We start from the raw sequence: 24,394 nt of genomic DNA on the forward strand, positions 1-24,394 counted from the left end.
TTCTATTATCCATTTTAACTCTCTCCCTAAAATTCTCACTCAACTCTTTTAAAGTCCTGCTGAATTCCAAAATGAATTTAAGATGTATATGGCTCAACAGTAATACACTAAATACACAGTTGATTTCATGAGTCATGCACTAAACAAGGAAGACTGGAATCTGGCTCCAATTTTCCTTTCTCCTCCTTGCCTTTTTCCAACATACATTCAACTACCATGTGCCACTCACAGTGATCACAACTGAGAATACTATGGCCCCTCACAGAACCTCTACTTTAGTGGGAGTTAGAGAAAAACAAAACACGAAATCACAGTAGTGCCTAGTGTTAATTCCACAGCAAGTAGCACTGAGGCCAGGAAGTGATGTCTAAAGTGAGAGCTGAAGAAAGGACAAAAGTTAACTAGATGACGTTGGGTGGAAAAGTAGGCATACAGAGTGAACAGTGTGTACAAAGCCCCATGACAAGAAGCATGCACAGAACAGTGAGAGAAACAATGTCAGGCCACAGGAGTCCAGAACAAGAGGAGGCTAGAAGACAAGTAGGAGCCAGACCTTACAGGGATGAAAGGGAATAGCCAAGGGTGAGCACTTTCCAGCATTTGCTGTTTGCAGGACCCATAAGGTTTACTCTAGCTCTAAGCACCATTTATGACAGATGTTTCTACTGCCATGCATACCAGAGCTGCTCTGAGTATGGTCGGTAGAGTCTAAAGTGACTCTCAAGACTTCCACTCCCTTATACATCCACCTTTTATAATCCCAAGAGCGGACAAGACCTGTGGATGTGATGGATATCATTCCCATAATTAGGTTATGCAAAGACGAAGCAATTTTGCAAGTGTAATTAAGATCCCTCATCAATTTCACTTTGAGTCATTGCTGCTGCTGCTGCTGCTGCTGCTAAGTCACTTCAGTCATGTCCGACTCTGTGCGACCCCATAGATGGCAGCCCACCAGGCTACCCCGTCCCTGGGATTCTCCAGGCAAGAACACTGGAGTGGGTTGCCATTTCCTTCTCCAATGCATGAAAGTGAAAAGTGAAAGTGAAGTCGCTCAGTCATGTCCGACTCTTCGTGACCCCATGGACTGCAGCCCACCAGGCTCCTCTGTCCATGGGATTTGCCAGGCAAGAGTACTGGAGTGGGGTGCCATTTAAAGAGGGAATTCTTCCTGAGTGCACCTGACCTATTAAGTGAGCATTTAAAGAGTCTATAGGTCAGAGAGACACTTTCTGTTAACCTTGAAGAAGTAACCATTCTATAACCACATGGAATTGAATTCTAGTAACATGAGCTTAGAAGATGACCTTGAGCTTCAGATCAAACTGTGGCCCTAGCTGATCTTGACTGCAGCTCTATGAGACCCACCTAAGCTATGTCCAGAATCCTAACACATGGAAATGATGAGATAATAAATGACGGCTGTTTCGGGCCACTAAGTTTGTCATAACTTACTATGCGTCAGTAGAAAATATATCAACTGGACATTGGTAGCTGAAGGAAGATCTGTTAGGCTGGTAACCATTGAAGAGGATTCCCATGTTTTTTTATATAGGTGCCAGGTCCACATTTGATTGCAACGCTTTGCATATGACAGGAAATCAGGACCACACTTCGTAGCAATGAGAAACATTTTCAATTTGCCCACTTCAGAAAAGTAAATACTGATGCACCCCAAGTCAGCAGCAAGCTTGGAAATGCAGTTTTCTAACTGAAAGGCAATCACAAGCTTTTCACTTAAACTGCCTTCCAAAGCCCATGGAGTCCAAAACACAGAGGCTGTAAATGAAAGGACAGAAACAAATGTGACAGAGAAAGCAGATCTCTGTTTTAAGTCTTCTTATTAGTTTTAACAAGAACAGGTTTTTGTAAAGTATGATTTTAATGTTAACAAGATCCTTTCATACAAATAGGTTCTTTTTTGTTTTATTTAAATGCAAAAATAGCCCGGTTTATATTATGGGAAACCAATCTATGAAACATAACATTTTATACATATTTTTTCAGTTAGAGAAAAGGAGGGAGGAAAACAAACCCCTCAAGTTTTCTTTTTTTTTTTCTTGTCCTTAAAAACACATTAACAACCTCCACTCAAATTTTTGGGGCTAAGTAGGTGAAATTAGTTATACTGTTAAAAGTTAAAATAGTTATAGGTTATAACACACACGCAAGCATCTCATAACCCAACAATTTCAAGAAACACATTAGGAATTCTCCTAAGCTCAAAAAAATCATGGTAAAAAATGACAGCAGTACTGGAATCAAGTAGCTCAGTGATGGGAATGTTTTTCAGAGCAATGTAATTTCTTAAAATGTTTAAAGTTATATGTCAGAGGCTCAGCATTAAAGAAGCTAAGAGTTAAGCTAGCAGAGACTGCTTTCTGTATGCAGAGACTGACCCTGGAAGGATTCCCACAAATCCGGGAAATGGTTATCTCCAGGAAAGGGTACAAGGTGGCTAGGGTCGAGACTAGGACAAAGCCTTACTTTTACCGTAGGATGCTTTTGTGTATTTTGAATTTTATGAATGGATTATCTATTTAAAATATTTTATGAAACCAGGCATACGCACAAAAGAATAAAGATCAACTAAATTGTCTCAGTACACTGCAATACAGTCATGGATACTGAAGAGGAAAAGAAAGTAAGCTAGGGGTTCCCCAAAACGGTTCATAAGAAAAGCCACATGTTGTTTCCAATACCTCCACAAAGTTTCACTGCCCACGTAATTCCTTTGAAATTGCTGGTACACCCAGAGTGTAAAAGTCCAGGGAAGCAGAAAGGGTGTGACAGAGACAACACTGCTGCAAAGTTGATGCCAGCGTCTCTCTGGTTCCTTCATCTCCGGAGCGCTCCTAATTCTCCAGTCACTCTTTCTTCCTTCCCCTCTAATAGGCAGCATATGTGTTACCAGGAAGAAGAATGGAGTGTTTGGAATCTGAGTCCCGCTACTTCTGAGCAACTGTGCATCTTTAAAAAAAAAAACCTCTTCACCTCTTTAAGTATCTCTGTTTCCCCATCTGTTAAGTCAGAATAATAATAGCCCCCACCTCAGAGACTATAACATTATCTATGAAAACCTAAAGATTGGAGTTTGTCTATTTCAAATTATTGTCTGAATCACCATACAGTTTATATGACTGATGGAGTATTAACCTTAAGGCAGGTTATACCTTATTTGGAATATGAAACCTGGGGCAAACGGCATCCAAGTCAATCATATATAACAACCACCAGAGAATCTGGTCATGTCTAAAAGAAAGGAAAACAGAGGCTGGGGAAAGAGCTGCTCTTTTGTTTGGGCAGCAGGCAATACACAGTTAGGACTGCCAGAGCAGTCTGGTTAAAAGCAAACAACCAGATGGACACGAGCATGGTTAACTCAGCCTTTCCGTCTTAAAATATGTAAACAAGAAGACAATTTACTCTGTCAACACAGGGATTTATTATTTTTTTAAGTTTTTTTTTTTTTTTAAGTTCATTCCTGTATATGGTAATCAGCTGGCTCCCTCCAAAACAGCCACATAGCAATATTCTGAAAGGCATAGTCATCTTCCAGGTCATTCTCAAAGCAACAGGCAAAGTAACCCCTTCTGTGAGAACCTGCACTATGTGAAAGGCAGTCTGTAATTAATAATACTCAATCTTTTACCATTATTCATACTCTGTTACTTTGGTCAGCACTTGGTCTCTGTAAATAAGCCTAGAACCTAGGATGGGTGTCCAATTTTGGAAATCAGTGTGCAAATATTTATATCATGTCTCTTTCATTTTCTGAGACACCATAGGATCTTTTAAAATCAAATATAAAAATTAAACTATTAAAAAACACAACCCATGGGATCATAATCATAGAAAAACAAGATGAAGCACAAAGAAATCAGAGAAATCAAAGGCAAAAGAAGACTGTGGAAAATAAACCCCACTTAACAAATGAAAAACTATGTTCTTCTATCTTTCATCAAAGTATTCTGGACCATTAATATTTTATGCTGTATATGAAGAAAGAGAATGGAATTGAACCTATAAAGGTTTGAAATACACCTTATTCACTTATGATACACTAATAACAAACATATTCAAATAACAAATACATTATTGTTCATGAAAGAACCCCAGATTAAAGAGTGGTTTGCAGTCCAAGTAAATACAGAAAAGCAGCCAAAACTGTCTGTTTGACTCTCAATGATCTCATTTGTTTTTAATCAAACAATATTGAGTTTTTTCAAATTAGATTAATCTTTTGCCCAGTTTTTAAGCTATTTGGATAAAAATGTATAACAATTATTAGCATAAAATAATCTGAAAAGTACACTGAAACATTTGCTTAAGAAGAATTCATTATAATTTACTTGCTTTTTCTGTTTTAAAGAATAATCTGGCTTCATAAAAGGTATAAGACTAATTTGGTAAGCAGTGTCATCCTATAAATACCTGGCACGGGATCCGTAAATACTTGACTGAATGAATGAATGAATGGAATATATGAGCAATGTGACTGAAGCAAACAAGAACACAAATCCCTATACACACACATACACACACCAAAAACCTTCCTAAAAACCTTTTGGAAATAATGAGTTTTCATATTTCTAGCTTCAGCAGATTTACTCTACTGCTTCCATTTCAGTATCAACTTATTTTCTGAGGAAAATAAGCAGAAGTCATGATAGGATTCTTCATGTGCTTGTCTGACTCCTCTACTTTCCTCCGAATAATTAACAAACAAAAACTTAAAAGCCCAGAAAATGGTATGTTAACAAGTTCCCTAGGTGATATGAGTGGAAAGCAACGCCGAAGAAATATTCCATGACTTTGTGTGGATTATGACCTTCACCTGAGAGCTTCCCCACAACAGCCCTCTTTGGATGTGATGAACCCCTTGATCACAAAAATGAGTCACCCCTTTTGGAAAGCCTTCCCCAGTGCACTGCACTTGTCCTCTACTCTCTGGCATACCCTCCCTAGAGAACTTCACCCACCAGATGGTAATTCTTTGTCCCTCTGGTACAGCAAGCTCCTTGAGGGCATGGACACCCTCTGGTTGACCTCTGGGTCACTAACACCTTGGTAAATGAATTCAGTTTTCTGAGCCCTCAGTTTCTTCATATATAAAATGAGAAAGATAGAAATGGCCTTGCTGTTGTGAGGACTAAGTGATGAGCATAAACCAAGTAACCCAGTGTCCAGCAGTGTGGGTGCCTTTGGGACCACTACTATGAAGGTAACAGGTAGGATAAAGTTTTCAAAATCAATCAACATCTCACCAGCCACAGGGCTTCAACAACACTATGTGGAAAGGCAAATGCCACAACTTTCTCAGAGTTCCTGGTAAATACAAAGAGATTCCACCTTTTATCACACCAAAAGGGGAACGACATACAGAAGATTTTGTTTTCTGTAGGAACAAGGTCATAACTGAGCCTAGCCTCAAACAAAGAATAGCAAGACTTAAAAAAAACCATTAAAAACCTATAGGGAATGAGTATGGTCTTTATGAATATAATAAATTGTGGTGGTGGTGGTTTAGACGCTAAGTCATGTCCAACTCTTTGCAACCCCATGGACTATAACCACCAGGCTCCTCTGTCCATGGGATTTTCCAGACAAGAATATGGAATGGGTTGCCATTTGCTTCTTCAGGGGATCTTCCTGACCCAGGGACTGAACCCAGGTCTCCTGCATTGCAGGCAGATTCTTTACCAAGCCACCAGGGAAGCCCATAATAAATATTGTAGTTGTTGTTGTTCAGTTGCTTAGTCATGGCTGACTCTTTGTGACCCCATGGACTACAGCACACCAGGCTTCCCTGTCCTTCACCAACTCCCAGAGCTTGCTCAAACTCATGTCCATTGAGACAATGATGTCATACAACCATTTTGTCCTCTGTAGCCCCTTCTCCTCCTGCCTTCAATCTTTTCAAGCATCAGGGTCTTTTCTAATAAGTCAACTCTTGGCATCAGGTGGCCAAAGTATTGGAGCTTCACCATCAGTCCTTCCAATGAACACCCAGGATTGATTTCCTTTAAGATTGACTGGCTTGTGCTCGCTTCGGCAGCACATATACTAAAATTGGAACGATACAGAGAAGATTAGCATGGCCCCTGCGCAAGGATGACACGCAAATTTGTGAAGCGTTCCATATTTTTAGGCACAGCTTAATAAACCATACTAAACCATCAAAAAAAAAAAAAAAGATTGACTGGCTTGATCTCCTTGCAGCCCAAGGGACTCTCAAGAGTCTTTTCCAATACCACAGTTTAAAGGCTTCAATTCTTCGGCACTCAGCCTTCTTTATGGTCCAACTCTCACATCCATACATGACTACTGGAAAAACCATAGCTTTGACTAGATGGACTTTTGTTAGCAAAGTAATGCCTCTGCTTTTTAATATGTTGTCTAGGTTAGTCATAGCTTTTCTTCCAAGAAGCAAGTGTCTTTTAATTTCATGGCTGGAGTGACCATCTGCAATGATTCTGGAGCCCAAGAAAATAAAGTCTGTCACTGCTTTCATTGTTTCCCTATCTATTTGCCATGAAGTGATGAGACTGGATGCCATGATCTTAGATTTTTGAATGCTGAGTTTTATTTTATTCGTTTATTCTGTAATTATTTAAAAGAATGAAATGTGGCTCCCCATAATGATAGATAAACTATGAACACTAATTAAAAATGTTCCCAAATATACATCAGTACACAGTAGACATAAACATAAGCATAATTTAATGTGGGAATTTAAAATTTCCCCAATTAATTTTTACCCAGATTTCTTAACAGACTGTTCAAGAAAAAATGTGCTGATAATATGCCTTCTCTCCATGCTTTCCCCTGTTAGAAGTATCAAAAATAAAAAATAAAAAGTAGATTCTTCAAAGGCCTCAAATGTGAAGTATGTTTGACAACTCGAATGACAAAAATAATAATATTTCTCAATGAAAAATCATTCTTAGAAAGAAGAGGCATGTCATATATGATAAATCCACAGCAAACTTTATCCTCAATGATGAAAAGTTGAAAGCATTTCCCCTAAAGTCAGTAACAAGACAAGGGTGCCCACTCTCACCACTACTATTCAACACAGTTTTGGAAGTTTTAGCCACAGCAATCAGAGAAGGAAAAGACATAAAAGGAATCCAATTTGGAAAAAAAGAAGTAAAACTCACTGTTTGCAGATGACATGATCTTCCACATAGAAAACGCTAAAGACTTCACCAGAAAATTACTAGAGCTAATCAATGAATATAGTAAAGTTGCAGGATATAAAATTAACACACAGAAATCCCTTGCATCACTAACAATGAGAAAACAGAAAGAGAAATTAAGGAAACAATTCCATTCACCACTGTGATGAAAAGAATAAAATACTTAGGAATAAATATACCTAAAGAAACAAAAGACCTATATATAGAAAACTATAAAACACTGATGAAAGAAATCAAAGATGACACAAATAGATGGAGAACTATACCATGTTCATGGATCAAAGAATCAGTATAGTGAAAATGAGTATACTACCCAAAGCAATCTGTAAATTCAATGTAATCTCTATCAAGCTACCAATGGTATTTTTCAAAGAACTAGAACAAACAATTTCACAATTTGTATGGAAATACAAAAAACCTCAAATAGCCAAACAATCTTGAGAAAGAAGAATTGAACTGGAGGAATCAACCTGTCTGACTTCAGACTATACTACAAAGCTACAGTCATCAAGACAGTATGGTACTGGCACAAAGAAGAAAAATGGACCCACAGAACAAAATAGAAAACCCAGAGATAAATCCATGCACCTATGGACACCTTAGCTATGACAAAGGAGGAAAGAATATATAATGGAGAAAAGACAATCTCTTTAACAAGTGGTGCTGGGAAAACCGGTCAGCCACTTATAAAAGAATGAAACTAGAACACTTTCTAACACCATACACAAAAACAAACTCAAAATGGATTAAAGAGCTAAACTTAAGACCAGAAGCTATAAAATTCCTAGAGGAGAAAGTAGGCAAAACACTCTGCCATAAATCACAGCAGGATCCTCTATGACCCACCTCCCAGAGTAATGGAAATAAAACAAAAAATAAACAAATGGGACCTAATTAAACTTAAAAGCTTTTGCACAATGAAGGAAACTATAAGCAAGGTGAAAAGACAGCCTTCAGCATGGGAGAAAATAATAGCAAATGAAGTAACTGACAAACAACTAATCTCAAAAATATACAAGCAACTCCTGCAGCTCAATTCCAGAAACATAAAGACCCAATCAAAAAATGGGCCAAAGAACTAAACAGACATTTCTCCAAAGAAGACATACAGATGGCTAACAAACACATGAAAAGGTGCTCAACATCATTCATTATCAGAGAAACGCAAATCAAAACCACAATGAGGTACCATCTCACACCAGTCAGAATGGCTGCCATCAAAATGTCTACAAACAATAAATGCTGGAGAGGGTGTGGAGAAAAAGGAACCCTCTTACACTATTGGTGGGAATGCAAACTAGTTCAGCCACTATGGAGAACAGTATGGAGATTCCTTAAAAAACTGGAAATAGAACTCCCATATGACCCAGCAATCCCACTGCTGGGCATACACACTGAGGAAACCAGAATTGAAAGAGACACATATACCCCAATGTTCATCACAACACTGTTTACAATAGCCAGGACATGGAGGCAACCTAGATGTCCATCAGCAGACAAATGGATAAGAAACCTATGGTACACATACACAATGGAATATTACTCAGCTATTAAAGAGAATGCATTTGAATCAGTTCTAATGAGGTGGATGAAACTGGAGCCTATTATACAGAGTGAAGTAACTTAGAAAGAAAAACACTAGAATAGTATATTAATGCATATATATGGAATTTAGAAAGATGGTAATGATGACCCTATATGGGAGACAGCAAAAGAGACACAGATGTAAAGAACAGACTTTTAGACTCTGCGGGAGAAGGCAACGGTGGAATGATTTGAGAGAATAGCATTGAATCATGTATATTATCATATGTAAAATAGATCACCAGTCCAGGTTTGATGCATAAGACAGGGTGCTCAGGGCAGTGCACTGGGATAACCCTGAGGGATGGGATGGGGAGGCAGGTGAGACGGGGGTTCAGAATGGGGAACACATGTACACCCATGGCTGATTCATGTATGGCAAAACTCACTGTAATATTGTAAAGTAATTAGCCTCCAATTAAAATAAATATTTTTTTAATTTTAATAAAAAATAAATAAGAGGCATGTAAAATAGCCCCCCTTTCTTCATCTAGCCTGTATTCTAAATTCAGTTGATCCTATCATTGCAGTTCATCAGCCTGGGTTAAGATTTTGCAAAAATAGCATCATTCAAGTCTTGATTTATTGACAGCTGTCAGTGCTTTCTACATATTGTTGAAAAAACATAAAAGTAATGTCTGGCTCTCAGCTACGTTCTTTAAAAGGAGCTTGATACCATTTCTCACAAAACCACAGAAAGGGAGAGAAAAATTCCCATTATACTATGGGAGAAATCCAGAACAGGAAAAACTTGGGACAGGAGTGTGCATGTAGCAGTCACAAATAAATAACTGGTTACATGGGCAGTGTGGGGCAATGTGGCTATATAAGCAAGATTTTAAAGCAAAAAAAAGCTATAGAGATATTTTTACAAAGCAAATAGCAAAAGAATAAGTACTATTTAATTTCATTTATGCTCAAAATCCTCCAAGCTAGGCTCCAACAGTATGTGAACCAAGAACTTCCAGATGTACAAGCTGGATTTAGAAAAGGCAGAGGAAGAACCAGAGATGAAATTGCCAACATCTGTTGGATCATAGAAAAGGCAAGAGAATTCCAGAGAAACATTTACCTCTGCTTCATTGACTATGCTAAAGCCTTTGTGTGGATTGCAACAAACTGTAGAAAATTCTTCAAGAGATGAGAATACAAGACCCACCTTACCTGCCTCCTGAGAAGTCTGTATGCAGGTCAAGAAGCAACAGTTAAAATTGTATATAAACAATGGACTGGTTGGGAAAGGAGTACATCAAGGCTGTATATTGTCACCCTGCATATTTAACTTATATGCAAAGTGCATAATGTGAAATCCAGGGCTGGATGAAGTGCAAACTGGAATCAAGATTGCTGGGAGAAATATCAATAACCTCAGATATGCAGATGACACCATCCTTATGGCAGAAAGCGAAGAGGAACTAAAGAGCTTCTTGAGGAAGGTGAAAGAAGAGAGTAAAAACCTGGCTTAAAACTCAACATTCAAAAAACGAATATCATGGCATCCGGTCCCATCACTTCATGGCAAATAGATGGGGAAACAATGGAAGCAGTTTAGTTTCTTCAAAATCACTGTGGCTCCAAAATCACTGTGGATGTTGACTGCAACCATGAAATTAAAAGACTCTTGTTCCTTAGAAGAAAAGCTATAACAAACCTAGACAGCATATTAAAAAGCAGAGGTACTACTTTGCCATCAAACGTCTGTATAGTCAAAGCTATGGTTTTTCCAGTAGTCATGTATGGATGTGAGAGTCAGACCACAAAGAAAGCTGAACACCGAAGAATTGATGCTTTTAAACTGTGGTATTGGAGAAGACTCTTGAGAGTCCCTTGGACAGCAAAGAAATCAAACCAGTCAATCCTAAAGGAAAACAATCCTGAATATTCATTGGAAGGACTGATGCTGAATCTGAATCTCCAATACCTTGGCCATCTGATCTGAAAGAACTGACTCACTGGAAAAGCTTTGATGCTGGGAAAGACTGAAGGCAGAAGGGGACAACAGAAGGTGGGATGATTGGATGGCATCACTGACTCAATGGACCTGAGTTTGAGCAGATTCCAGGAGATGATGAAGGACAGGGAAGCCTGGCGTACTGCAGTCCATGGGGTCACAAAGGGTTGGACACGACTGAGTGACTGAACAATGACATATAAAATAAAACCACACGTACAAGATTACATATATATGTAAATGTTTGTACATGTAATAAACTGGAAAAGGTCTGGGAAAGACAATAAATTGATAACAATTGTTATTTCTTAGAAGATTCAGTTTTATAGAAAATACTTTATTCCTTCCTCCCCTGATGTTAAGTGGGAGAAGAAAATAAAACAGAAATAATACAATTTGATGGTGAGATGCCTACTGTGTGTGTGCTTAGTCTCTTCCATTGTTTCCAACTCTCTGTGACCCCATGGACTATAGCCCATCAGGCTCCTCTGTCTGTGGGATTCTCCAGACAAGAATACTGGAGTGAGTTGCCATGCCCTCCTCCAAGGGATCTTCCCTGACCTAAGGATTGAGCCTGCATTTCCTATGTCTAATTGAAGAATCCACTGAAGGTGGATTCTTTACCCACTGAGCCACCAGGGATGCCTAAGATGTCAACTAGGTAAACACCTTTACATGGGAAACAATACAGGAAAAATATATTAAATATCAACATTTATCTATTACTTTTGGGTGGTAAGATTATGAGTAATTTATTTTCTGTTTTTCCACAGTTTAGCCTATTTTTAAAAGCTTCTTCTGTGAGCATATGTAACTATTCTAATCCAAAAAATATAAATAAACCAGTAGCTAAGAGCAAATACAACTGTGTTTCTTCAAACCCAGGAGACAAACATTGTATTATGGAGTAGAAATTGAGAAAATTAAGGAGGCATCTTTAAGATCCCCCTCTAGAGTCTGACAGGTCAGATTTACTCAGGAGCTTCTATCAGGAAGTTCCATCTTTAGGCAGGCTGAGGATTTTGACCTCTCCAGAAAGCCTTGACTTTACTGTCAGAATGAGAATTCAAGGGACTTCCCTGTGGCTAAGACTCTGTGCCCTGGGTTTAATCCCTGGTCAGAGACCTAGACCCCACATGCTGCAACTGAAAAAAGATTCTTCATGCCACAACTAAGACCCGGCACAACCAACCAAATTAATTAATTTTTAAAAATGGAGAACTCAGGACACTGAATTCAATGGTCTATTCTTGGGTCCAGTTCCATTTGAAGAGCCTTATCTTAAGAGAAAAATGAATACTCAGGAAAAGTATCCCTATCCCTCGGAAGATCAGGATGATGGGAAGGAAGAATGATGATAAAGGAAACAGCAGGACAAGAAAGAAAGGAGATCACACACTAGAGCAACCCAAGGTGGCCCCTGTCCCATGATAACGAGGGACAAACTGAAAGCCTTGGGCATGGGCCCTTCACACATTCTGCTTCCACCCTGTAGCATCCGATCCATCTCTCGCTGCCGAGGCTGCCTTGCAAGATGAAGCTGGCAAATCACCAGTTAAAAGATGGAGAATGAAATGGAAGAGGTTCTTCAAGGTGAATCAACAGTAAGTCAGACACACATTAATTCAGCAATGTATTCTTCACTGTAACTACTTTATCTGACCATCAGCTTGGGAGATTCCTAAGAAATTACTATTTCAAGTCTTGCATCCATAGCTCTCCGATGTCATGTGAGTAAAACATCTGACTCCCAACTCCGCAGGAAAGAGGTGAGAAGGAAATGACTGATTACTCCTACTCCAAAAGGCTTCAGAAAACGCATTGTTATAGTCAAGGCCATCAGGTATTTATAGAGTACCCACTATATTTATACTGAGAAATGCTTACATGCCAGACACTGTGCTAAACACTTTGCTTCTTACCATTAGCTACCTCTCCAACACAATTGCTATCTTCGTTTAACAGGTGAGGGGATGCAGTAGAGAGAGGCTCCGTGTCTCTACTTGCTCAAGTGGAAACCTTGAGGTATTAGTTTCTCAGGCTGCTGTGACAAATTATCACAAGCTTGGGAGCTTAAGACAACAGAAATGTATTCTCTCACAGTTTCGGAGACTAGAAGTTCCAAATGAAGGTGCTGGCAGGACCATGCTCCATCTGAAGATTCTGGGGAGGAACCCCCCTGGGCTTTTCCCAACTCTTGGTACCCAGAGACATTCTTTGACTTGTGGCAACACAACTCCAACCTCTGCCTCATGTATTTATTTGTAGCCTTAAACATTATAGTTTACTCTTATAATTATAGTCACTCACAAACAATTGGGCATTAATTCTTGACGTGGACTTCATATAATAGTGTGTGTTGAAAAGTTCAAACTCGTAATTGAGTATAGAGACTTGGGGGTTGTCACTAGAAATGGCGCTTTAGTTTACCTGGTTTCTAAAGAACTGCTTCTGAGAGCTCTACAGAAGGGGACCCTCTCTTGTTGCTCCAAAATTGCATTCTCTTCTGTGAGGGTAGAAATCACCAGATCAAGATCTCTTTCAGAGGTCCCCACCAAGGCTGCATATTAAATCCCCCAGGAGCTTTTCAAAAAGACAGACGCTAAGCTTCTCTTCCCAGAGCAAGTGAATAAGGTAAATCTCAGCAACACAGCCCAGGCATTCACACCTGTTTCTCTCATTACACGGCCACCTCCTCTGTGTGTCTCTGTCTTCTCTTCATATAAAGACACCAGGCATAATATATTTGGAGCCACCCCTAATCTGGCATGACCTTAACTAATTATATCTCCAAAGATCCTGTTGCCAATTAAGGTCACATTCTGGGGTTCCTAGTGGATGTGAACTTTTGGGGAATACTCTGCAACCCAGGATGCATCTTTGGGGTGAGAAATCTCTTTGCAACCGAGGACTGTTGGATCTGGACTTGGCAGTGTGACTCCAGGGCCACATCCTGAAGCACTGTGGTCATTTTGACATCTGCAGGACCATACTACATACACTAGGCATCATCAGAGCAGGACCTGGCTCCTGTCCTGAGGAGCTGACAATCGACTGAACACAAACGAGACAATAAAGGAGAAAAATCACATCGCTGAAATGTCTGTGTGGCCTTCTGATGCCATGGAAACTTAGCTATGATGTGATGGATGAGGGCTGGGGTACCCTGAGCACAGGCAGCATCTGGGCAGGTTGGGAGGAAAGACCTGAGTGAAGGCAGAAGCAAGGCTAGAAGAACAGGTTCTAAAGAGATGGGCATGCTGGAGAGTCACAGGAGATGGGGCGGAGGGTGGCGGGTGGTGGAATAAGAATATTTTAAGGATGTTTCAAAGACAAAGGGAAGAACTTCAGTTTAATTCAGAAGAAAAAACTTTAATAGGGACCAAAATGATATAAACTGGTCTTAAAGACTCCTCTGGCACAGGTGGGCAGGGCAAGCCAGAGCCTGGAAAAACTGAGTGCTGAAACTTCTTGACAAAACAGGCTTGTGTGTGTGTGTACCAACATTCAGGGGCATCGTGTTCACATCTCTTCTAGGACAGTTTAACAACTTGCCTCAGAAAATAGGCCAACGACGCAGATGCTCTCTATGCTTTCATCCCCCACTAGGAGATTCCTCCTTACCACCAGCCCCTCAACACTCACTCGTGTCCCTCCTGACACCCCCTTGCATCCCAGCTAAAAGCTCAATGAATAGAAAGGTGAGAGGAAGAGAAATAAAAACGCCTGCAGGAACAGCCAAAAAAAGGCAGCCAAGACATAAATCACCTTTGCACCGCTCGCAACAGGCTCCCCTCTGCTTGATGGCCAAGGCACAGTCTCTGGACAACACTGGGCACTTCTCTCTCTTACAGGTCACTTCCTTGTTCTAGGCAAAAAAAAAAAAAAAAAAGACAAGACACATTTGAAATCAGCTTCAAACAGAATCCCCAGAATCCTAGCACACAGTTGAGCCTTTCCCAGCTTCCGTCTTCCTATCTTGCCTTCATCTTCAAGAGACAACTCTGGGATAGCCAACGAGATTTTGCTCTTTTGGGAGCGGGTATATCCATCCAGGAACAGATTGAGATTAGAGGCAGATGAACAGGATGGAAAGTCCCTTCTTGACCAGCCAGTTTAACATAAATAACCAAACTCCGAGAGAGAGAAGCTTTCTTTTGCTCTACCATTTCTTTCTGGTACACACTATAGAAATGATAATATTTGTGTAAATCATATTTTGCCCATTGGGCTACCTGGGCCAGGACTGCATTGTGAGAACAAAAATATTTGCACACAGCCGTCCAACTATCCTTAATAGTAGAGTGCATTAACATGCAGCAATCTAAAGTTCCAACTTAAATAATGACAAAGTTGAGTATTGAATCGGCTCAGTAAGAGAAAAAATAATATTCCCCATGCCAAGCAGAGACACAGGCGTCAGTGTTTTACAGCTGTGGGACAGCTGTACTATATTAGCACTTATGCTAATGAAAGTGTGGTGAGTATTTGCATCTTCAGTTTTATCCAGAAAGGTTAGCTGTTAAAATGACTTTGAGAAGATCCAAATATGATGCATTACCTGTTTGCAGAACAAGATGCACATGAATCAAAAATACTATGTCACAACACTTCAACAAGACTGGGACTGGAAAAGTGTCTACTAAATGCTAGGTGAATAATCATCCTTATTAAATTCCTGGGAGATAAATATTATCACTCTCTCATTTATGCACAGGAAAATTGCTGTTCCGAGTAGCTCTGACTTTTTGAAGATCATATAATTTTGCAATCATAGAGGTGGATTTCAAAATTGAGCTCACAAACGTACACAAGGCCCACCTCCTACCCTGAGTTAAGGCTGGAATGACCACATTCATCACCTGATTTGGGGACAGACTAGCGAAGAGCAACTGACCAGCTCTCTTACCTTGAGGTGAACACTTCTGGAACATGTGCAGGAGACTCAGCCCTGACAAAGACCTTGGGAAGATTTACAAGTGTAACCAGTAGTCTTCAAAGTCAAGAGACTAAAGAAGATCTCCAGTTCTATTCTAGCACCAAGGAGAGATGTAAGGAGTGTCTGTAACGGTCTGAGTGTGTGTGTGTGTGAGAGAGAGAGAGAGGGGGTGGGAGGGGATGGTATGTTGGCGGCTGGGAATCCAAGTTCAGCCTATACACGAAATTCCAGCTGTAAATCAGTGCTAAGATAGAACAGTCTCAATTGCTGCTGCTACAGTCTCAATCTTGCTGAAGTGTTGTAACATACTATTTTTGGTATCTTATTCTACAAACAGGTAATGCATCATATTTGGATCTTCTCAGAGTAATTTTAACGGCTAACCTTTCCAGATAAAACCAAAGATACAAATGCTCACCACACTTTCATTAGCATGAGTGCTAATATAGTGCTTCTCTCCAATCCCCTGGGAGTTGCAGAGCCTCTCAAGGCACTTCCAGGGTCTAATTCTAAAATGAATCCAGACTGTCATCTCCTCCCTTTCTGAATGAGCAGACCCCCTGAGAGTCTGAGAACTCCACACTCTCCAGCTCACCCATCACCTCTCCCCTAGAGTGAGGTACATGGAGCCTGGGGATGGGTGGGCCCCTGCCATCCCAACAGCTCTATTTCTACCCAGTCTAGTCTCAGTACCCTGATGGCTTTGCAAGGCCCCTGACTCACGGGAATAATAAGCCCACCCCAACCAATGTTGCTCAAACATTCCCACTGGATGCCACACACAGAAAATGACCATCATTTCCAAGGCCAATTGTAAACATTCGGATGGGGTCATCCCAGGATCTGCCTGGCTACTGAAAGTGTGAGCATCAGTCTTCAGGCATTGTACCCATTCCTGCAAGGCTGGTAGGCAGACTTCTAGTTTTCTCATTTATTGGTTATTGGTGTCTGATCAGAAGGTGTGGTTGAGCTAAGTAATCCAGTCTCCATTTCTTTCCCCATTTTTGGCGTCTGTTATGTGATAAGAATTCTCATAGAGAATCTCACCAACTCCTTAAAACACTATGAGGCAGTGATTCTCAGCCTGGGCTGCTAATCAGAATCCGTGTGCAGTTCTTCAGGAAGCCTGGCACTGTCTCCCAGCCCCTGAAGCTCAGATCTGATTTCTCTCAGGACCAGGCTCCCCAGATAATTCCAGCGTGCAGCCCAGGCTGAGAACCACTGCCACGAGAAGAGTACTCTTCCTGCTGCAAGAACTGGGTGGGCTCAGGAGCTGTCCACAGTCCCAGAGTGACTGACTGCAACCTGAACCCAGATATCCTGGCTCCGAGCAGGGCAAAGCTCCTTCCCTCACCCTCTCTGTTTCATAATACAGGTGGCAGCATGACTCACTGTCAGTCTCAGCCCTGCAATTTCTGTTCATACTTTCTTCTTAAATTACAAATGCAATACATAGTTATGGTAACCTTTCAAATTAAAGAAGTATTTTTTTTTTAAATTATAAGGACCTTTAACCACCACCAAAGTAATCGAGAACATTGATCAGGTATATACGCTGCTGGCCATGATGAACACTGACTTAGTTTCGCAAACAGCAGTTCCACAAAACCATAGTTTTGATACCAGATGTCCCCACCCAGGGCATTACCTCAGAGCATCTGTTAAATCGGCTTTATGCATTCAGCAAACCTGGCTGCAGCCTTAAGGAAAAGTCACCCCAAGAGCATCTCCTCTCTGAAAGGAAAACTCCTTAGACACAAGCAATTAAAAATTCTAAGGGTAGTCAGGGTGGATGTGAAGTCAAAATTTGGGATCTAATGAACAGGAAGACACATACTCTTACATGTCAGAACTCTGCTAAATTAGAAACCCAGCAGGCAGTCAAAAACCATAGATCCAAGATCCACAATAAATAGCTTGTAATTACAGTTCAGCACAAAAGTTATTTCAACCAGATGGTTTGTAGATTCACATCTGGAATTTTTTTGTGTATATACACACACACACACAGAACAAACCTAAACCTTAGCTGTAGGTTTAGGGAGTTTTCCCCCACTTCTGATAACACTTGGGAGGTTTTTTTTATTTTCTGCCAAGGGTCATGTAGGTACAGAGCTGCCAGATCTGATCATTTCCCTGTTGTCTGGTTGCGTGGATGCGGAGCACAAGCCCAGATTCCCAGGCCCTCCAAGAAACAAAGAAAAACTTCAGAGAATCACTGGTGAAAGGCTGATTCCTCCATCCCCTTAACTGAGTCTGGCAGCTACAGAGTAAATTCAAGCACAGGTTAATTAAGACCACTCACTTTGCTTTCCCTGATTTCGCCAAGGGACAAAAACACTGGTCTTCAAGCCAGCTGCTCTGGTAAGAAGGGGTACACACACAAAGCCGTCCCTTCAAGACTCCCTCTCCATTGGCCACCCCATCGCACGTGCACCAAGTGTCCTCTGTTCTTATTCAAGATCACGGCTCATTCAGTTCCTTTTCTCATTCAAGAAATGTTTTCTGTTACTGATTCATGCTTACCAAACACTTTCTATGTATCAGGCTCTGTGCTAAGAGCTGCATATGCATTATTTCACAAAAAAAAATCCACATCATCCCCATTTTACAGCTAAGGAACCAGAGTTAGCCAACTTGCCCAGGCCCCACAAGAGGCAGATCTGGAGTATCGGTTTGGCCCAAAAGTTCATTCAGGTTTTTCTGTAATATCGTATGGAACATTGGTTGGGGTGGGCTTATTATTCCCATGAGTCAGGGGCCTTGCGAAGCCATCAGGGTACTGAGACAACAAGACCATGTAGAAATAGAGCTGTTGGGATGGCGGGGCCAACCCATCCCCAGGCTCCATGTACCTCACTCTAGGGGAGAGGTGATGGGTGAGCTGGAGAATGTGGAGTTCTCAGACTCCCAGGGGTTCTGCTCATTCAGAAAGGGAGGAGATGACAGTCTGGATTCATTTTAGAATTAGACCCTGGGAGTGCCTTGAGAGGCTCTGCAACTCCCAGGGGATTGGAGAGAAGCGCTATATTAGCACTCATGCTCATGAAAGTGTGGTGAGCATTTGTATCTTTGGTTTTATCTGGAAAGGTTAGCCGTTAAAATGACTCTGAGAAGATCCAAATATGATGCATTACCTGTTTGAAGGCATGCACTTAAATGCTCCACCAGCTATTTCCCAGGCATTCGGGATACTAACAAGAACTAGAGAACATCACAGTTTCAAGGCCCCAGGGGAGACTGGTGCCTTGCAGGTGGTTCCACAAACATGAAGCGAGCACACTGACAAGAGCTGAATATCTCCGAGGTGCTGTGTCATCACCAACCATGACAAGGTCCACAAACACCAGCTTGTTTCTGATAACAAAGAAAGATGCACTATTTTGGACATGGATAGTTATCTGTGCCTATCACATCGCTGATGGCTAGGCTCGTATCTCCAAGTAAATCTTCCCCAAGATTTCAGCTTGAATCTGACTCTTCCCAAATCTACGCCACAGAAAAGGTGGTAAACATGCAGTGGAGGAAAATGTCAGAAGATTTTTAAAATCCCAACCTCGCCCATGCCTAAGGATAACAAACCTCATCACATTTTTCATTCTCAGTCTCCGTCTCCCCATGTTTTCCACTTTCTAGGATCAGCAAGCCTGTCATTTACCTGTTGTCAAAGGCATCTGTTCGCATTAATGCCTTCTTTTGGAAAGACCAAATATATCAAAACTCAAAACACAGCCTCTGGAGGCACATGAAATGAAGTGCCAACAAACAAACATTAAAGAGGGGCATAAGGAGTAAAAAGGGAAAAAAATTACATGGCTGGCAACAAAGCTCTATAAGGATGCAAGCCAAACCACAGCTCTGGCCACAGCCAAGTTCAAACAGGACTTCAGCAGCTAGCTTGCTGTGTCTAAGATCTGCCACTAGATGGCAGTACAGAGTACCCTGGGCTTAGAAATGTGGCCAGGAGACCTGCCAGTGCCTCCTGAGCATTTTTCAGTGTCTGGTGTGGAGGGAAATCATCTCTCACTGATTTGGGCTGGGTGGGGAGAGAAGGTTAGAGAAGACAGCAAATCGCCATTGTGAGAACTTCCTGTTTGCTTTTCTCAACGAGAAAAAAAAAAGTTTTTGAGATGCTTTTTTTTATTTCAAGCCAATGTCTTGAAGATATTTTTTTTTCTAAGATTCTTCCAGTCCCAATCCTATTATGGACTATGGGAAGTCCATACCTGACCTTTCATTTATATTTAAAAATAATAATGAAATAAAAATCTGGAGAAGAAAACACAGCAGCTGATATGATAGAGCGATCAGGGAGAAATGTCAGCTGGCAGATGCTGTATTTCTAGACTATGAAATGGCAACACACATTTCTTGAAATAAGAAGGAAAATGAAAGTACTGGGTGCCTTGCCTGCTGATCCTCCTGTGATTAGCTCTACTAGGGAGGTGGCAGGCCATCCAGAAGATGGTGTGATTTTTCCCTCCTTTCCTGTCTTTTATGAAAGCAAAGCCTGCCTTAGAGGCAAACAGCTGTCATTTGGCGAACTCACAAATTCTAAGGGCCAGATCCTTTTTCAGAAAATCAAGAAGGCTGTGAAGTTGTAATATTTTTTTCTGCCCCAAGTGAACAACAAAATATGTCAATAAGGTACACGAGCCAGGTAGTATCATTAGAGTAGTATCATTCTATCATAGATAGAAGGCATAGGAAAGAATTCTCTTTCCTAAATTAGAAACTCTCCAGATTACCAAAAGACAAAAACATTGGTTTCCAAGTCAGCCTCTTTGGTGAGAAGGGGGACATGCAAAGCCGTGTCTTCAGGACTCCCTTTCCACTGGCTGCCTTATCCCACAGGTACTAAGTGTCCTCTGCTCTTGGTGGAGTCTGGAGTCTGTCCCCGCCAGACTACGCTACCCTACCCTGCACGTGTACACACACACTGTCATTTCATCACTGTAGCCTTATTTAGGGAGGGGATGGAGCCCCTATTAAAATACAAATATCTATGGGGCTAGACTCATATTGACTCTGACTAAGGCGTTCCCTCTGTCATCAGCTCCAGTCGAGGACATATGTCCAGGACAGTGACTTGGAGAAGGAGAGGAGGGGCAGTTCCAAAGTAGCCAAACCAAAGATATGGTCCATGTGGCACTGGACCCAGTGCTATGGGAGGGAGAAAGAAACCACGTAGCAAGCTTCCTTTCTCTGCTCCAGAAATCTCCTGGAGGAAACGAGACACCAGACATGAGCAGAATCACAAAACACTGCGGCGTAACTTCTGGCCCCAAGTGAGAATTACAGAAGAGAATTCCACCTTGACTCAAAAGCCATCATGGATGGTGAGCACAAACAAGACACTTTGACCCTTAATCAAATTCTCTTTATTAGAGAACTTGTTTGAAGTGCACACACAGCAGTGCTGCGCTATTTGAGAGTCTTAAAATTGCTCACAGAGGAAATTTTTTTAAGGGATACAGATGTCTTCTGTCAAGTTTCCCAAGGAAGAAGGTGATCCAACATCAGCGCATGTATCCTCCTTGGAATTCCAAGTCTTCACACACATGTAGTCAAAGAGGTCAACTTTTCCTTGAAGTGCCCCCATTGTAACTCAATTCCAGCTCCAAAAGAACCAAAAAGGAATTTTATGGTACTTTTGCACACCGGTCACAATTTCTCCTAGGCAATATTATAAAATGTCTCATAAACAGAAGAATAATACTTTATGTTTACATAGCACTTTTCTTCTAAAGAGCTCTGCAGACATTATTTCATTAATCCTCACAGGTTTCCTAAGATTTGCAGACGGAGGAATGGCACACAATGAAGTTAAGTGTCTCAGGTCCCTCAAAGAGCTAGCTAGCAGTGAACTTGGGAAGAAAACCTGGTTCCCAGACTGGGATTAAGGGGCCAGCCAGGGAGGTTAGTTGCTAAGGCACAGCATTAAACTTTATGAGTGTATCATATTAAAATTAGGTTAGCTCCTACATGACTGTTGAGAGTTTAGGACTAGATTAGTATGTAGTTGAGCGAGTCTGGAAATTTTCTGGAAAGACAGGCCACCTGGGTCGGACACGTGAGGGCTCCTGTTCCCTGCCCTGTTAGAAGGTAACCTGTGAAAGATGCCACCGAAGAGATGGGTCAAAACTCAAATAAACAGACCTAACTGCAAAAATGACAGTTCTAGAATGCAGAGACACGGAAAGAAACTGAAAGAAAAGACCCGGGGTTGGGGGTAGGGGGGTAGGTATCACTGATACCTGGTTTTGATCATTGAAAAAGTGAAGTGATTCCCTCTCCAGAACATACAGTCTGGGGGAATCGTGCAAGCTAGCATGAGCCTCCTAGAGGAGACAACACAAGTTTGTACCTGCTCCAGCCGGGCTCCTCTGGATGAAATCTGTTCTTAATCTCTGAGAAAAGAATCACTGGAAGGTGAGGGAGACTAAGATAGCTCAGTGGTTGCCAATGGCAATAGTAAACTTGATCGATGATTTATTATTTTAATTAAGCTTGGACTTGCTCGTTCTTTGTTACTGACAGTACAATTGATTTCATAACTCTTGCACCAAAAGAGCTAAGAGGGAAAAAAAAAAAAAAAAGGCAATTTGGTCCACTCCAAAGTCTTAGTGTACAAGCATGAGGCTCCAGGGCTCCAGACCATGTTTCTCAGCTCAATGAACGTTGAAAAAACACCAACACAACCATTTTTAAGGTGAAGAAAGTGTGTTCAACAGGGAAAATGAACCAAACTTCCCAGCCAAGAAGAGGCTGGACACATCCAAGGTCAGTAGAGGTGAGGGGTGTCAATGGCCCTTGCTGTTAATGTAAAGTAACATTTCCAGATTTTTCTGAATGCCCCAACCCCCACCACTTTTGCAAACCCTTCACTATCAAAAGCCAGAGCTGACCCATCTCTAACGAAATTCTATGAAGTGGCAGTAACAGTTTTCCAGGCAGGCTGCTGAACTATTAAGAATAATAGCTCCTGACATTTATAGAAAACCTATTATTTGCTAGATCGTGCTGAACATGCTTTGTGTATTATGTCCTTTTTAACCCTCACAACAAACCTAAAGAATGCACTGATTTACCCATATTTTATGGGTAAAGCTGGGGCTCAGAGAGGTTATTTTTTATTAGTTTTTATTGGAATATAGTTACTTTACAATGTTGTGTTAGCTTCTGGCTGTACAGCAAAGTGAATCAGTCATCCATATACATTTATCTACTATTTTCAATTTCCTTCCCAATTAGTTCACCACAGAGCATTGAGTAGAGTTCCCTCTGCTATACAATAGGTTCTCCTTAGTTATCCATTTTATATGTAATTGTGTATATTCAGAGAGGTTAAAAGGCTCACCCAGCTTCACATAGCTGCAGCAGGGATTCAAACCCAGGTCTCGCTGAAATCAGAATCGGTGATTTCATCGCTATACCAGCTTGCCTGGTTTAGAGGTTAAAATGAGCCATCTCTTCCTTGCAGCCAACACATTTAAATGTGTGCCTTTGTTAAGCACTTCCCCATTTTAAGACCATTACAAACCTTAGTTTATGATTCTGTTTTGAACACAAGAGTAAAAATAGTGCCTTGTAGAAAAAATAGATTAAGGCTCTGACTTAAAAACTCAAAACAAGTGTCAGCCTCTGAGTGCCCTGTCATTTGCAAGTCAGACCAGAGCCCGGACCAAAATCCTCCAAGTCCTCTGGTTTCTTTCGTGATTTGGGGGCGCAGGGACAGAGTGCTCCTCTCCCAGGAGGCTGGCAGCATCCCATAGCCATACTTTTGGAGTCTTTACATGAAAGCATCTTGCAAGAATATAGTTTTGGAGACTTAATGTGAAAGCATCTTGCAAAACATCTCACAATTCATTGCACTCCATCTGGGAGTGTTATTCTTTCTGCCTCTAGTCTAGGCTCGGCAAGCCTTTACCCCAGAGACCTGGACCCTGGCAAAGGCGGCCTTCCCCAGCCCAGCTAACGGCTCAAACTCTGAACAAAGCTGCCCTTGAAGCCCAGCCATTTAAAAGACTTTATGAAGTCCACTGGGGCCCCCCGATTATTTTGCAACAAGTCCTATCCCATGAAGAAATTCACTTCTCTGCAACACAAAACAGAGGGAGATTAAAGAAAAAGGCAGAGGGGGTGCAAGGGGCTGGAGAAAAGAAGTAAGACCCCCTGTTGTTCTGTCTGGCCAGAATCGTGTCTTTTAGTGCCCATATCCTCTACCAGGACGATGTTCTGATGATATATGGCCCTAATACATCACTAAATGACAGTATTCTCCTGATACTGTACCTTGAAAATATGACACGTGCCCGCAGAAGCAGCAGGGGATTAATAAGGAGGCCCTTTTTATATTTAACTTACCTAACATTTCAATTCTATTTTAATGGTCTTTAGTTTGTTGGGGGGATTGTTTGGGGATCCTAAGCTGTTTAAAGATTAGGTCTGGCTTTTTTTTTTTTTTTTTTTGAGGGGGGCACCTTTTCAAGGACCTCTCAGAACAAAGAGAAACAAGCCATTAGACTGTCCCAGCCACTCAAGTACAGCTCTGATTTAAAACAGGGCAGTGTCAAACAGCTCCTCATTCTGTTTAATCATATTTTGAAATAGAACCAAAGCATTAGAGAAGGCAGAAGACAAAAGAAATAACCACCAAATAAAAATAGTAGCCCAAAGAAAGTAGCACTGCCTGGTTTTTATTAGACTGTACGTCGT

General features: G+C 41.2%; 1 protein-coding gene and 1 non-coding gene across 3 annotated transcripts in view; one reads left to right on the forward strand and one right to left on the reverse strand.

The window, feature by feature from the left end:
• The window catches only part of BMPER (BMP binding endothelial regulator), a 257,526-nt gene that overhangs the window by 208,091 nt on the left and 25,041 nt on the right, over window positions 1-24,394 (reverse strand). For both annotated transcript variants that reach the window (XM_069586706.1, XM_069586707.1), the window contains exon 3: window positions 14,506-14,605. In XM_069586706.1, the coding sequence (XP_069442807.1) occupies window positions 14,506-14,605 (100 nt within the window). The remainder of the gene's footprint in view (window positions 1-14,505; window positions 14,606-24,394) is intronic.
• LOC138439952 (U6 spliceosomal RNA) lies at window positions 6,043-6,149 on the forward strand. The gene has a single exon (XR_011256890.1). It is a non-coding gene; the product is annotated as a U6 spliceosomal RNA (small nuclear RNA).

This window comes from Ovis canadensis, chromosome 4 (assembly GCF_042477335.2).
Source record: "Ovis canadensis isolate MfBH-ARS-UI-01 breed Bighorn chromosome 4, ARS-UI_OviCan_v2, whole genome shotgun sequence".
Classification (NCBI taxonomy): Eukaryota; Metazoa; Chordata; class Mammalia; order Artiodactyla; family Bovidae; genus Ovis; species Ovis canadensis.